The 14129-nt window shown below is 31.0% G+C and overlaps 1 protein-coding gene across 2 annotated transcripts; it reads right to left on the minus strand.

Annotated features, from left to right (window-relative positions):
* Positions 1 to 556: 556 nt before the first annotated feature.
* On the minus strand, positions 557 to 13160 carry LOC134691338 (ATPase inhibitor mai-2, mitochondrial-like). 2 transcript variants are annotated; one of them, XM_063551802.1, is made up of 6 exons: positions 13062 to 13160; positions 10643 to 10685; positions 9244 to 9269; positions 6346 to 6409; positions 2561 to 2641; positions 557 to 844 (listed from the first exon to the last, which is right to left on the minus strand). In XM_063551802.1, exons 1-6 carry the CDS (start codon positions 13106 to 13108, stop codon positions 761 to 763), a joined length of 345 nt encoding a protein of 114 aa, XP_063407872.1. In that variant the 5' UTR covers positions 13109 to 13160; the 3' UTR covers positions 557 to 760. The 2 variants fall into 2 exon arrangements, with proteins under 2 accessions (XP_063407872.1, XP_063407873.1); XM_063551803.1 differs by lacking the exon at positions 2561 to 2641 and adding an exon at positions 4230 to 4310.
* Between the last annotated feature and the right edge of the window lie 969 nt (positions 13161 to 14129).

A 14129-nucleotide genomic window follows, 5' to 3' on the forward strand; every position in this document is an offset into this window, starting at 1 on the left:
TTAAAACAATTGATAAGCACCAGTTTTCAAATTTACTCAAACAAAGAGGATTTAAACCTAAATTTCATAAAACTCTGGAAAGAGTTGTGCTCTTAAAAGTGTTAAAAATGCAATTTTTCATATAATCAATATTTTCAATTTCATTAAAATCTGGCAAGAACTGTACACTTACTAGACCAGACTGACTAATGGATGGACACCTGTTATATCCATGCATGGACAACACAGGAGACAAAAATAGTTGATCAGTACTGATTTGAAAAGTTATCAGAGATTGTTGATATAAACTGGAGAAAGAGGTTGCATAAAAATCTGGCAAGATTGTACAAGTGAGCTCCCTTTCAAGACAGTACAGACTGCCTCAAGAAAGGACATCCATATTTTTTATGTCCCTTGTGTCTTTTGGGACACAAATGTGTTTCTTTTATGATAATAGAAGCCATGTGGTGACAATAGTTCAAAAAGCTTATGGGGCTAAATGAGAAAAATTATATTTGTTCCGACCATATGCTTAAAATAGAAACCATTTGATATTTTTAAAACAATGAAGTCTCCATGTTGTTCATTAATTTATTCTATAACAAGTCACACATTTAAATGTCTACAATGACATTTCATAATATTCCCTGACATACATAAAAGAATTGTTATTCATCTTCTCAGTTTCTAAATTTTAAAAAATCACATTGACAAAGAAACACATATGCAGTCGTACGTAAGAAGAAACTCTTGATTTAACTATGTTTTTCTCAGGGATATTTTAATCACTACTACTGGACCCGTCTGTTTTCTTTTCTGCCTTAGCTAGGTCAGTTATTCTCTTCTTGTGTCTGTCAATTGCTTCCTGTATAAAAAAAAAATAAACAAATAAAATAAAATTGAAACATATTTATTATTCTATATTCTAAGTTACATTTTACAAAGAGAAAATCTGCTCACAACTGACCCATTCTTATGTTCTGTAAATTCTGAAATTTTTGCATGTTTTTTAGTCTTTTCAAAATTTGATAGCATTTTTGTATGAAGCATTTCCTAAAATGGAAATATTTTATTTCATATTCCTGTCAGTTGTTCATCAAAAGCAGTAACAAATCCATGCAAAAATTCACGAATTTATAAAATGAGATATTGCCAGTGAGATGTTTGAAAAATGAAATATTTTCAATGAGCTGTTTGTTGCATCTTATCAAAATTATAACTGCCCTTAGGGACAGATGAATTAAAATTAGGAAATGACATGTTATGTCTATGTATCTGTGGATAATTTCAAGTCATATGGAATGAGTGACTGGTGAAAAATAATGTTGATCCAATTCTTGAACCAATGCATGCATATATGTCATAAACTTAGTCTACTGTGCATGGTTTTTCTCATATTTTAAGCATTCAAATATATATATATTCGTATAGATGTCAAATAAATATTTCACTTGGTCAGTGTTGATGTGAAAATATGGCAGCTAATTAATTGTCATGTTTTGACACCAAATTAAACTGATTACCACCTTTGTAAACAATCAACAAAGTAGCATGGATATTGAGGTAATCAGGTGTATGCCATAACAGTTCAGACTTTAAATATTTTACTTCTCTTTCTGTTAAATATGTTGTTTCCTGTCCATTTGTCATACATACTATTACATACTCGATATGAATTGTTTTCTTGTATTCTTTTCTCTCAGTATAGTAGAATGATGTTTACATGTACATTTAGTTTTACATTTAAATACATGAAAGAGTTTTTTGTAAGAATTGAATACTAGGTTAAATTTAACAAGATATGAAGTCTTAAAGGATTGATGTTAATTATGAGTATAGTTTAGGCTATAAGTTGTTAGTTTTAATAAAGCTGTCATAGTTTGCTTGGGGCATCATTTTGTACCTTCATCCTCTAATATTTAATTGGTTTTCTGTCAAGATCACCTGGTATTGTTTCACAGTCTAATTGAAGGTATGTAATGAAAAAAACAGGGCCTTTTATAGTTTATAGTTTTGCTTATTGTTGAAGGCCTTATTGGTGGTGTATATTATCAAAATGTCTGTGCAAAAGGATTCAACAATTAAACTTTCAGTTAAATATTGCATTTGAGGAATGTTTAAAATCAAATTAGCTTCCTTTTCAATACAAAAGTCAAGCAAACACTGTTTACACATACTTTTACACAATCTTGAAAGAACGGTAGAACGAAAAAACGTGTGCACTCTATTTTGATGATAAAACAAAATGGCCATACACGATGACAGAAAATGCTTTTGAAAACTATAAATTCATACAACAATCACAACATAAAACATCATGAAATAATACCTTGTTTGACTCGTATCACATGACAATCACATGGTATGAATCACATGACAATAACACAAACAAATGTTAGACAAAATACTATGCCTATGCTACCTATCACATGACAATCATATGGTATAAATCACATGACAATATCACAAATAATTGTCAGACACAATAACATACCTATGCTACCTATCACATGACAATCACATGGTATGAATCACATGACTTTTCTGTCATACAAAAAAGTGCTAAGACACAAAACCATACCTGGTGCTGTTTAATTTGTACTTCGTGATGATTGACTTCCTCATCTAAGTGATCTTTCATTTCTTTTAACTGTTGAGCTTGCTATAGTTTTACACAATAAAGAGAAAGGACAAAAACTAAGAAAAACATTTAGTGCCAGTACATAATGAGTTACAATGGATAAATTCTGAGAAAGGCAAATTAACATTCATGTTTAAGATACTTTTTATAAATTTGATTAAGAAGAGGCTGGGGGATGACCATCAATAAGTTTCATGGTAACCCTCAAAAGTTTACTCACTTCTGATCAAGTGTCTTAAAAATACCAATATATAACCGATAATTTGAGCAGAAGCTTATAAGGACAAAAAATTTTTTAGTGTAACTTACTCCAAAAAATTTCATATTTTTCGTGTAATCCAAATTAGTAGAAATTGTCATGAATAAAACAAAACAAAAATTAAGTCCATCAATAAATGCAATTTTCCTGTACAGTTATGTACATGCTAAAATTGTCCCCTTACAAAATAAAAATTGCTAAGCCTCTGGTGGAAGCTCATTTTCAGTATATTGAGAGACTTTTCATTAATTAATATAAGATTCCCTTTAGAATTTTAAATGGATGATAAGAGTTCTTAATGCAAAAACATTTCAATTATTTTGCCTTTCTCAGATTTGTATAAAGCGCCATGCAACCATGCAGAAAACTCTCCTGTATAATTCCAAATACAACGTCTAGAAGTAGGCTATTTAAAATGTTGATCCAACATCTTATTTCAACTTGACCAGAGACATCAATTTTGGAGCTAAAATCATAATTTATGAAAACTTAGTTGGAAGCAGAAGATTTTCAATGCCCCAGTGATTACTAACCACTTAAGTTCATGAAGAATAGTAAATAGTAGCAACGAATATAAAAATCAAACTCTTTTATAGTAATTATATTAATCTTACATTATATATATATTAAAAAGCAAGTTAAAAAAAATAGTACTTTCTATCAACTTCTAGTCTTAAAAAGTATAAGTTGTTTCTATTACTATTTACTATAGTCATTTCAAAAACCTTAGAAGTTAGTTTGAAGTTTTGAGCCTCAATTAATTATTATTAGAATAAGCAGAAACATGTTGAAGCAGTAAAAGCGAATTCCCAAACTTTAGACTTAGAAGAGATTCAGCATACTGTGAATTCATTAATAATCCTTGATTACTAATTTTTCTTGGATTGTGAGATTTCAGGAGAACCACGAATTTAAATGTTCAACTAATTACAAAATTTCTACAGGAATGTAAGCAGAATTTGCCAAAACCAGGAATTTTAAATATCCATGAATATGCAAATTTTCCTCAAACCACAAAAATTGGTACCCATGAAAAAAAATGAATCCACAGTATCAGATTATAATTTATAAAAGGATGACTGGTATCATTTAAGGAGAAAATATCACATGGTCTTTCATCAAACGAAAAATATGTCAAAAGATCATGCGGTCATTTATCAAAAGAATATATCTGATATAAAACAATTTAGTTAACCTTTCCATGTTGTATGTGAAAAATACAGGAGAGTTTTTATAGTTCTGTACATATCAATATGCATCATAAAATAATTACGAGAATAATAGCGTGTGACTACTACATTATGGTACAAGCAAGGCTGTCTCATTGCCAAGATCACTAATAAATTTGACCTGATTTTTCATAATTTCCTTCTCATGGTAATGGACTTCTTCTTCCATGTGTTTGCGGAGATCCTTTATTTGTTGGTCTCTCTAAAATGTAATCTTTCAGTTAAATCCATATTAAATATATTTTTATTTTTTGTGGCGATCTTTTATCTGTTGGTTTCTCTAAAAAGTAATCTTTCATTTAAATCCATAATAAATATATTCCTAGATTTTCATAACACTTTAAGCCAGGCTAAAGGTTTTTTTTTAAAGATTATCACAAAGAGGGAAATTGTGTTGAATCAAATGGCCCAAAAAACTATCACTCATACAATGCAATGCTGAGAAATTAATATTCGTCATTTTTGTTCAACTACTGCAGAAAAAGACAACTTTCATTTTGATGTATTTCCGTCAAAAATTTGGTTTTAGTGAACATCACTTGTGGGTTCAGGGGCCTTGTCTCTACCGTTCCCAGGTTGAGTGAGTGGTTGGAAAAATATGTTGCTATATTGCACAAATTTTCGGCAAATTGAATTCTAATAATTGACAATCAGCACTTGTATCATAAGGGAATTGTGATTAAGTACCTACAGAATAAACATATTTGCTAGTTTATCTTGCACAATGACGATCACAAAGATGATTAATGAACGTTAATAGTGCAGGGATACAGGCCATCCCCTCTATCTGCTAAATGACGTCATAAAGGCTTGCACAATTGACGAGTTTTTTCCAGTGACTGATGAACTCAAAAGTGGTCAATCATTTCTCAGAAAATTGACAGCAGAATATTGATCTCTTCTTAGGAAAAATTTGTAAGGGTTCCGCGGAACCCAGTGTCTCGCCTATTTTTGCTGTAAATCGCAGGCTAAACAACAACGAGGAAAAAAATCAATAAAAATATTCCTCTTGTTACTATTTTATGATTGTAAGAAAATCTAAGTCCATTTAAAAGTAAATTACATAAAAAACAGAGTAATCTTTATCCAAACTTTACTTCTGGATACAATCTTATGATCATACATAAGCTTCTGTCCAAGTTTGGTACAAACCCAGGATAGTTTAAGAAAGATATTAAAATTTAAAAACTTTAACCACAGAGTGAATGTAATGGTTCCCCGCAGAAAAACTAAGTCCATTTAAAAGTAAATTACATAAAAACAGAGTAATCTTTTTACAAACTTTACTTCTGGATACAATCTTATGATCATACATAAGCTTCTGTCCAAGTTTGGTACAAACCCAGGATAGTTTAAGAAAGTTATTAAAATTTTAAAAACTTTAACCACAGAGTGAATGTAATGGTTCCTGCAGAAAAACTAAGTCCATTTAAAAGTAAAATATGGAAAAAATGGATTTATTTATTTACAAAATTTACTTCTGGATACTATCTTATGATCATAAACAAGCTTCTGTCCAAGTTTGGTACAAACCCAGGATAGTTTAAGAAAGTTATTTAAATTCTAAAAACTTTAACCACAGAGTGAATGTTATGTTTCCCTGCAGAAAAATCTAAGTCCTGGCATTTATAAGTAAAATTCGGAAAAAATGAAATTTTATTTTTACAAAATTTACTTCTGGATATTATCTTATGATCATAAACAAGCTTCTGTCAAAGTTTGGTAGAAATCCAGTATAGTTTAAGAAAGTTATTAAAATTTTTAAAACTTTAACCACAGAGTGAATATTTGTTGACGCCGCCGACGACGCCGCCGACAGAATGAAGGATCGCTTAGTCTCGCTTTTTCGACTAAAGTCGAAGGCTCGACAAAAATCATAATAAACACCTGAGCCTTGAGAGCATGATATGCCAATCACTCTTTCAAAGAATAAAGTTCCTTAACTTTTCAATGGCATATCAGATAATTATAAAAAAAAAATAACTAAAGGGAGGTCATCTTAATAATAAACACGTACATATAAATCAATCACCAAATTTTAATGAAAACTGCTTAAAGCACTTTAAGGATATTGTCTGAAAACTTGAAAATAACCCCTTTAAATTTTTATAAAATCCCATATCTCAGAAACATAGAATCTACAATTTATATAAAACGATAGTTTAAATACGGATCAAAATTTACAGGACACACAGATAAAAATCTTCTTTGAATATTATAATAATTATTATTCTTACCAATTTTCTGAAGTATTGCTCTTCCCTGGCAGCCTCCATCTTACCAAATGCTCCACCAGCCTCTCTATCATAATAGAATAGAATCAATAATACATTCTGAATATTCATATTAAAATGTATTATCATGATTAGTAGGGATGACATCAAAAAATCAATAAAGGATAGAAAAACAAGGATTGATTTTTACATACCAAAATCATGCATATTTTAAACCATGAATGTTTCATAGTATATAAAACAGAACTGTCTTGATGATCGCATACTGAAAATTCAGAAATTATTGCATGCATCTATTATTGCGATTTTATCTATTTAGACTTAAATGCGATTTTAATGTTTACTATTTTGAGAAAAAATCCTGGGCAAGTCTTACAAAATATTTCAAAATGTGAGTTTAAATTATTGCGTTTATTCTGTGGCATGTTTCACAATAGTAACCAGATGCTCCGCAGGGCGTAGCTTTATACGACAGCAGAGGTTGAACCCTGAACGGTTGGGGCAAGTATGGACACAACATTCAAGCTGGATTCACCTCTAAATTTGGATTGTGATTAAATAGTTGACACAGCATAGGTTTCTGACACAGAATGAATGTGTTCTAATGAACTTAAAATTTTTGTTTTCTCTTAGAGCAATTCACTATGCTGTTGAATATTAATCCTCTCAAAAAAATGTTTGAAGAAATTTTCTTTTTATTTATGAAATTTCAAATGAGAAAAATTGAACCCAATTTTTTAATCACATCCCCCTTTCCCTTATTCCAAAACTAATCTCAATTAAAATATTCTAATGGAGTTTGCAACAATAACTACTCATTTAAATACATCATAAAATATTAAGATGTAAAAAAACTGCTTGTTATCACTGAATGGTAAAGATCATTTAAATTTATCAGTTGGTAGTAAAAAGTGAATATACATTGTATATTGTATATAACAAAGATTTAAGTTGATTCTGGACAAAGAAAGATAACTCCAATTAAAAAAATTTCGTGCAATAAGATATTTCTTGCTTACTATTCTAGACAAAGAAAGATAACTCTAATTTAAAAAAAAAATTGCTATTTCACAATATTGTGAAATTAGATATTTCTTGCCATTGCACAATACTGTGCAATTGAAGCTTGCTATTGCACAATACTTAATATAATAATTTTAGATCCTGATTTGGACCAACTTGAAAACTGGGCCCATAGTCAAAAATCTAAGTACATGTTTAGATTCAGCATATCAAAGAGGCCCAAGAATTTAATTTTTGTTAAAATCAAACTTAGTTTAATTATGGACCCTTTGGACCTTAATGTAGGCCAATTTGAAAACGGGACCAAAAATGAAGAATCTACATACACAGTTAGATTTGGCATATCAACGAACCCCATTTATTCAATTTTTGATGAAATCAAATAAAGTTTTAATAATTTTGGACCCAGATTTGGACCAACTTGAAAACTGGGCCAATAATCAAGAATCTAAGTTCATTTTTAGATTCAACATATCAAAGAACCCAACCGATTCATTTTTTTGTCAAAATCAAACTAAGTTTAATTTTGGACCCTTTGGACCTTAATGTAGACCAATTTGAAAACATGACTAAAAGTTAAGAATCTACATACACAGTTAGATTCGGCATATCAAAGAACCCCAATTATTCAATTTTGATGAAATCAAACAAAGTTTAATTTTGGACCCTTTGGGCCCCTTTTTCCTAAACTGTTGGGACCAAAACTCCCAAAATCAATACCAACCTTCCTTTAATGGTCATAAACCTTGTGTTTAAATTTCATAGATTTCTATTTACTTATACTAACGTTATGGTGCGAAAACCAAGAAAAATGCTTATTTGGGTCCCTTTTTGGCCCCTAATTCCTAAACTGTTGGGACCTTAACTCCCAAAATCAATACCAACCTTCCTTTTGTGGTCGTAAACATTGTGTTTAAATTTCATTGATTTCTATTTACTTAAACCAAAGTTATTGTGCGAAAACCAAGAATAATGCTTATTTGGGCCCTTTTTTGGCCCCTAATTCCTAAACTGTTGAAACCAAAACTCCCAAAATCAATCCCAACCTTTCTTTTGTGGTCATAAACCTTGTGTCAAAATTTCATAGATTTCTATTAACTTAAACTAAAGTTATAGTGCGAAAACCAAGAAAATGCTTATTTGGGCCCTTTTTGGCCCCTAATTCCTAAAATGTTGGAACAAAAACTCCCAAAATCAATACCAACCTTCCTTTTATGGTCATATACCTTATGTTAAAATTTCATAGATTTCTATTCACTTTTACTAAAGTTAGAGTGCGAAAACTAAAAGTATTCGGACGCCGACGCTGACCACGACGCCAACGTGATAGCAATATACGACGAAATTTTTTTCAAAATTTGCGGTCGTATATAAACTTTGCAGGAATTTCTGAATTTACAGTACATAAAACAGGACTGGAATGATGATCATTTATATGAATGACGAACTGCATTTATAGATTTCCCTATTCGGAGAATACAAGCAGGATCATATCAAAACATGAAAAACAATGTAAATTCAAAATATACTCAAGCTTATGATTGTTATTCAATCAAAACATTGAATAAAAGTTTTTTGCAATGGGTGCCACATGTGAAGACGGATCTGATTACTCTTTTGTATCACCTGAGATAATACCCTGGTTTTAAGGTGTGGTTCATGTTCTTCAATCTTTAGTTTTCTATAATGTGTCTTGTGTTCGTTTTTTGCCATGGCATTGTCTATTTGTTTTTTACTTTGAAAGATTGATTCCTTTGGCATATTTGCCTCTCTTCCAATCATTTCCTAAGTCACAACTATAAAGCTGATCAATAATCAGTTAGAGAACTTCCAATAATATTTCTTACAGTTGAATAATATTTTGTTTTGTTATCTTACCTTACACTGCCACCAGCACCACCACCCTACAAAAATAAAATTATGACAAATATTTGATAAACATGTAGTGTACATTATCATTTCTTGGTTACAGAACAAACCTTTATCCCAATGAATTGAATTTGAACCACTGCATAAAAGTCACATTATCAATGTATTAACATGTATTATCGCAGATCAAATTTATTCGTTCATTGTGTAATCATACGTTTTTTGATTGATTAAGTCTGCCAATTGATATTTTATTGTATGTTTTTTTATGTTGTGATGTTATGCTATTCTTTCAGAAAAAGGGAGAAGGTTTGGATCCATTAAAACGTTTAATCCTGCTGCACATGTTTGCACCTGTCCTAAGTCAGGAATCTGATGTACAGTAGATGTCGTTTGTTTATGTAATATATACATGTTTCTCGTTTCTCATTTTGTTTATATAGATTAGACCGTTGGTTTTCCCGTTTGAATGGTTTTACACTAGTAATTTTGGGGCCCTTTATAGCTTGTTGTTCGGTGTGAGCCAAGGCTCCGTGTTGAAGGCCGTACTTTAACCTAGAATGGTTTACTTTTTAAATTTTTATTTGGATGGAGAGTTGTCTCATTGGCACTCACACCACATCTTCCTATATCTATTAGCTGTAAAAATATGTCACCATTTGAATTTTTCATAATATGTTATCAAGTTGTATTGAACGTTACTATCATACTTGACTTTTTATTCTAATGTATGCAATGTATATGTTTGCATTTGTCTGATTTTCATGATGGTATATGATAAGTTATATAGCTAACTGTATATAAAATAAAGTATTGTTGTTGTTGTTGTTATTAAGTAAAAATGTCTTTTGATAAGTCTGCTTGAAATTAAGGTACAAGGATCAGAGGGTAAATCTTTTTAACATAATGTCAAAGTGATCTCTATTATCTTTTTTATCTCCCTTTTCTAATTCAAAAATGCATATATTCTATATTTTCCCATGTTTGTAATGGACAACATATTTCTGACCACTGATTATTTTTACAATTTTCCTTTTCATTTTATTTATATACATGTGTATAGTCTTTTTGATAACCTTCGAATTGCAAGACCTGAAGCTGAATTTTACGAAACTTTAATCAGGTTTTATTGGCATGACTCATGTATGGGTGATTTTTACAGGCCCTAAAGCATTTTACAAGCCTGGATTGTTTGAACTGTGGTTGAGATACATTGTAGAAGACTGTTTCAGTTCTGCCAACTTTTCATGAAGCAAATACACGAGGTTTGTCCAAAATTGAAAAGATCAAAGAGAAAAAACAATAGATCAAAGGAAAATGCTGACAAAAAAGCACGAACATGCGCGAGTTGACTTGGAAGCCCTGCTGTTTTTAAAAGTTGGGTGAATTAAAGTAGATATATTTTTACCTTTCCTGCACCACTTCCCCATTCATCACTCATGGCCCTGATTCTGAAATAAAAAAATTCACAAAATATTACAAAACATGAATAAATGGAGAGGTGGATCCATTAATTTACTGTTTCAGATTTAGGAAGCATTGTGTTTGCGAGATTTTGTAGATTTGTCAAAGTTAACTATCAATCCTGTTTGAATTTTGTACATTTATGTTCTTGAACAACTAATTTTGTAGTTCAAATTTACTAAAAGTAAAAAAATCCAGATTAAGGAGTGGGTTCAGCCTTCACAAATATGTTTTACCCTGCCACATTGGTTATGTGCCTGTCCCAAGTCAGGTTCCTTTAGTTCAGTTCAGTGCCAAGTGGTTGTCGTTAGTACGTAACATGTCTTCCATATTTGTTTTTTATAAATTGTTTTTTTTTTATATATTGGCAATCATATCACACTTTATTTAAATATTTTTACATATTGTTCAAATTACAAGAGCATTTTTCTAATTACAGTATTGTGCATTACCATTCAAACATAACAGCTGAACTCATGAAAAATTGCAGAGATTCATGCTACATTGTATCTGTGGTACATGAAGGATGATTGGAATGCATGGCCATAGCAGATAACAAAAGGATCTCCTTGTATCTATTTTACAAATTAATGGTAATCAGCACTGTGTAATACATATGTGGTTAACTTTTCATCTAAGAGGGTCTAGATGATATTTACAGAGTACGATAGAGAATAATAAGGAAAATGGGCAAAAAAAATACAGAGGTATAAAGACCCCCCATTTTTAGTCTGTATTAGTCTGTATGTTTTGTAGATTGTATTTGGTTCTGGGTCAATTTTTTATAAATAAAAATTTGGGGTGAAAAGGGGGGCGGGTGTTCTCTGTTAACCTTTAAGATATTATGGACCATTTTGATTATGCTATTTAAAGTATTTTGTGTGTGTGTGTTTTAGTGTGAAAACTCCAGTGCCCTGATCCCATGTGCCATGCTCAGAGGTTTTAATGTTATAGGGGTAGTATAGTTTGTAATAAGATTTGCACACTGCTATTCATATATAATTGTGTACATGTACATGATATGCCATGCTTAAAGACAATATTTTTATCCAGTCCTTGCAGTTAACAAGTTAATAACTTTCAAAATCATACATGGTATACATGTTTATGCTTTGGCTAGCATATATAAAAAGTGCAACAATAAGCAGTAATTGTAAGCCTATTGTGATTTTTTTTTGGCACTTGCAATTAAACATTCCATAACCATTTTATTACACGAGAGACTTTATACTTCACTTCAACACACAGCTGAAAATAGTAAGACCATGAAAACAGCTTGAACAGATATTCACTTTATTTGAAGAGGTAGGGGTTTAATTTGTAAACAATATACAAATATATATATTTGTAGTAAAACTTTTTCCACATCTACAACTGAGGTTTTACTGCTATCGACCTTTTCATTCAAATTTAGTCTCATGAAAGAGGGGTCACTCTTGTTTAAACCTATTTGTACTTTTAATATGTCTAAGCATCTTTCTTATCAGAGTTGAGCTCAAACTAATTATTGAAATATTCCTATACCAAATTTTTGATTATCATGATTATCATGATTATACATAAGCATTCAAATACATTGATCGTCCCCCCAAATGAGGGGGGTTCGAAACCTTGCTATTTGTTTGTCATCACTGGACATCACAAAGGTTCCTCTAAAATTTTGATGTCATAATCCAAAATATATGACGCCACAATGCAAAAGCTATTGTTGTATGACGTCTGTGATTTAGCAGGGGCAGATTCTCAAGTCAAGCGGAACAGATTTCCAAATGAAATAACAATAAGGTGTATTGTGGGTCAAATATTTTCTAAAATAAGGTCAAAATTTTAAGAGAACCTTTGAGATATCCCTGAAATGCAGACAAATAGTGAAAAAGGTGTATTGAACCACCATTGTGCTGTATATATATATATTGCCATTTGAAAAGAAATGTGTGACAACACAGGCCTGGCAAATAAAGTTTCCAATTCAGTCATACATGCATAGAAGTGCAAAACCTAGTAATGATCCAAAGAAGTCGATGATGTATCAAATTTAGTAATTAGAGATAAAAATTTAAGGTAAACAAAATCTTAAAAAGAGGGGTTACTATAGACTGTAATCTTTTAAACCTGTTATCCTTAACTTATGTAACTCATTAACACTTTTACAGCAAATGTCTTATGTGGTTTTCCGTATTCAAAAATACATTACTGTATAAAACGTAATACACATGTGTTTTGACCATGCGACCTTCAACTATTTGAACAGAGTAAAGGGCAAATTACTAAGTTCTTATGTGTTGTTAACGCAATTTAATCTCTGTTATGAATAATTTGGTAGTTTTGTAATGCAGTAGAAACATTATATTATGTTGCTATACCCAATAAACCGCAGGGAGGTTAATCTTTTAGCTGCTTGCAATGCCATCGTTATTTTACGTCTGCAAAGTTACGGAAATAGAACCAAGGGAGATAACAACTATGGAGCGCATTTTTAACAAGAAACTTTTATTCATTGGGTGTCATTGGGACGTCGACGTTTTCATCGTTTCTAATAAAGATATAGAATCGTTTGCAAGACTGAATTTATGTTACTTAGCTTTAAGGTAAAGATTTTTTAAAGTTTAAAAATATATTCTATTTTCTTTCTTAATTGTTGCAAAAGATATTGGGTGGGAGGGAATGACATTAAACTGCAAAGCATGATAAAAATAAAAGAATACTAAAACGTGAGATTAACTTATTGATATAATGATATTTTGTGCCACTATCATCATTCGGTTGACTATTTCAAGTCCTGGCGACCATTTTTATTGGTGGGAGTAGCTGAGTGGGCCTGAGTAGTTACAGTAGTAGGAGTGTCAATTAAGTTTGTAGTCGAGCGCACCTGCCCGTGCGGGGCTCGAACTCAACCTCTGTGTTGATAGGCCAGTGATACTCTTCTTCTTCTTTCAGTTTTCGCATTCCATCATTATATTGTAGTCCTATAACATATGACTTCGCATTCTTATTCAATTGTTAACGTTTTTATACTGATATTTTCATTTTTTTTTTTTTTTTAATGCAGGTGGCACACTGATAGTAAAAAAATAATTATCAGAACAGTAAATAGAAAAAGTAAATAATGCCCCCGAGGTTATATGTTATAGGACTACATAATATTGATGACTATATGTGCCGTGCATGCGTGGGTAAAATTTACAAGTATTAATATATATATTTACATCAAAAACTAAATAAAGAAATAATAACTTATTTTTGATTTTCACTGTCCATATTACGGGGCGCCGAATGGGTATCTTGTGGTTTTGTACAAAATTCCATTCTGTCATAACAAAATCATTTTTGTCTTACAAAACTATGTGCTACATACTTGCTTTGTGAGAACTTCAATTTTGTGATGACAAAATTCATTTGTGTAGACAAAATTCATTTTTGTAGACAAAATT

Source organism: Mytilus trossulus, chromosome 11 (assembly GCF_036588685.1).
Source record: "Mytilus trossulus isolate FHL-02 chromosome 11, PNRI_Mtr1.1.1.hap1, whole genome shotgun sequence".
Lineage (NCBI taxonomy): Eukaryota > Metazoa > Mollusca > Bivalvia > Mytilida > Mytilidae > Mytilus > Mytilus trossulus.

Coding starts and splice junctions, on each gene's coding strand:
- LOC134691338 (XM_063551802.1), bottom strand. CDS start 13,108: ATGGCATTGCAAGCAGCTAAAAGATTAACCTCCCTGCGGTTTATTGG. Junction 9,270..10,642: donor GGGGAAGTGGTGCAGGAAAG/GTAAAAATATAT, acceptor TTATTTTTGTAG/GGTGGTGGTGCTGGTGGCAG. Junction 6,410..9,243: donor GGTGCTGGTGGCAGTGTAAG/GTAAGATAACAA, acceptor CTATTATGATAG/AGAGGCTGGTGGAGCATTTG.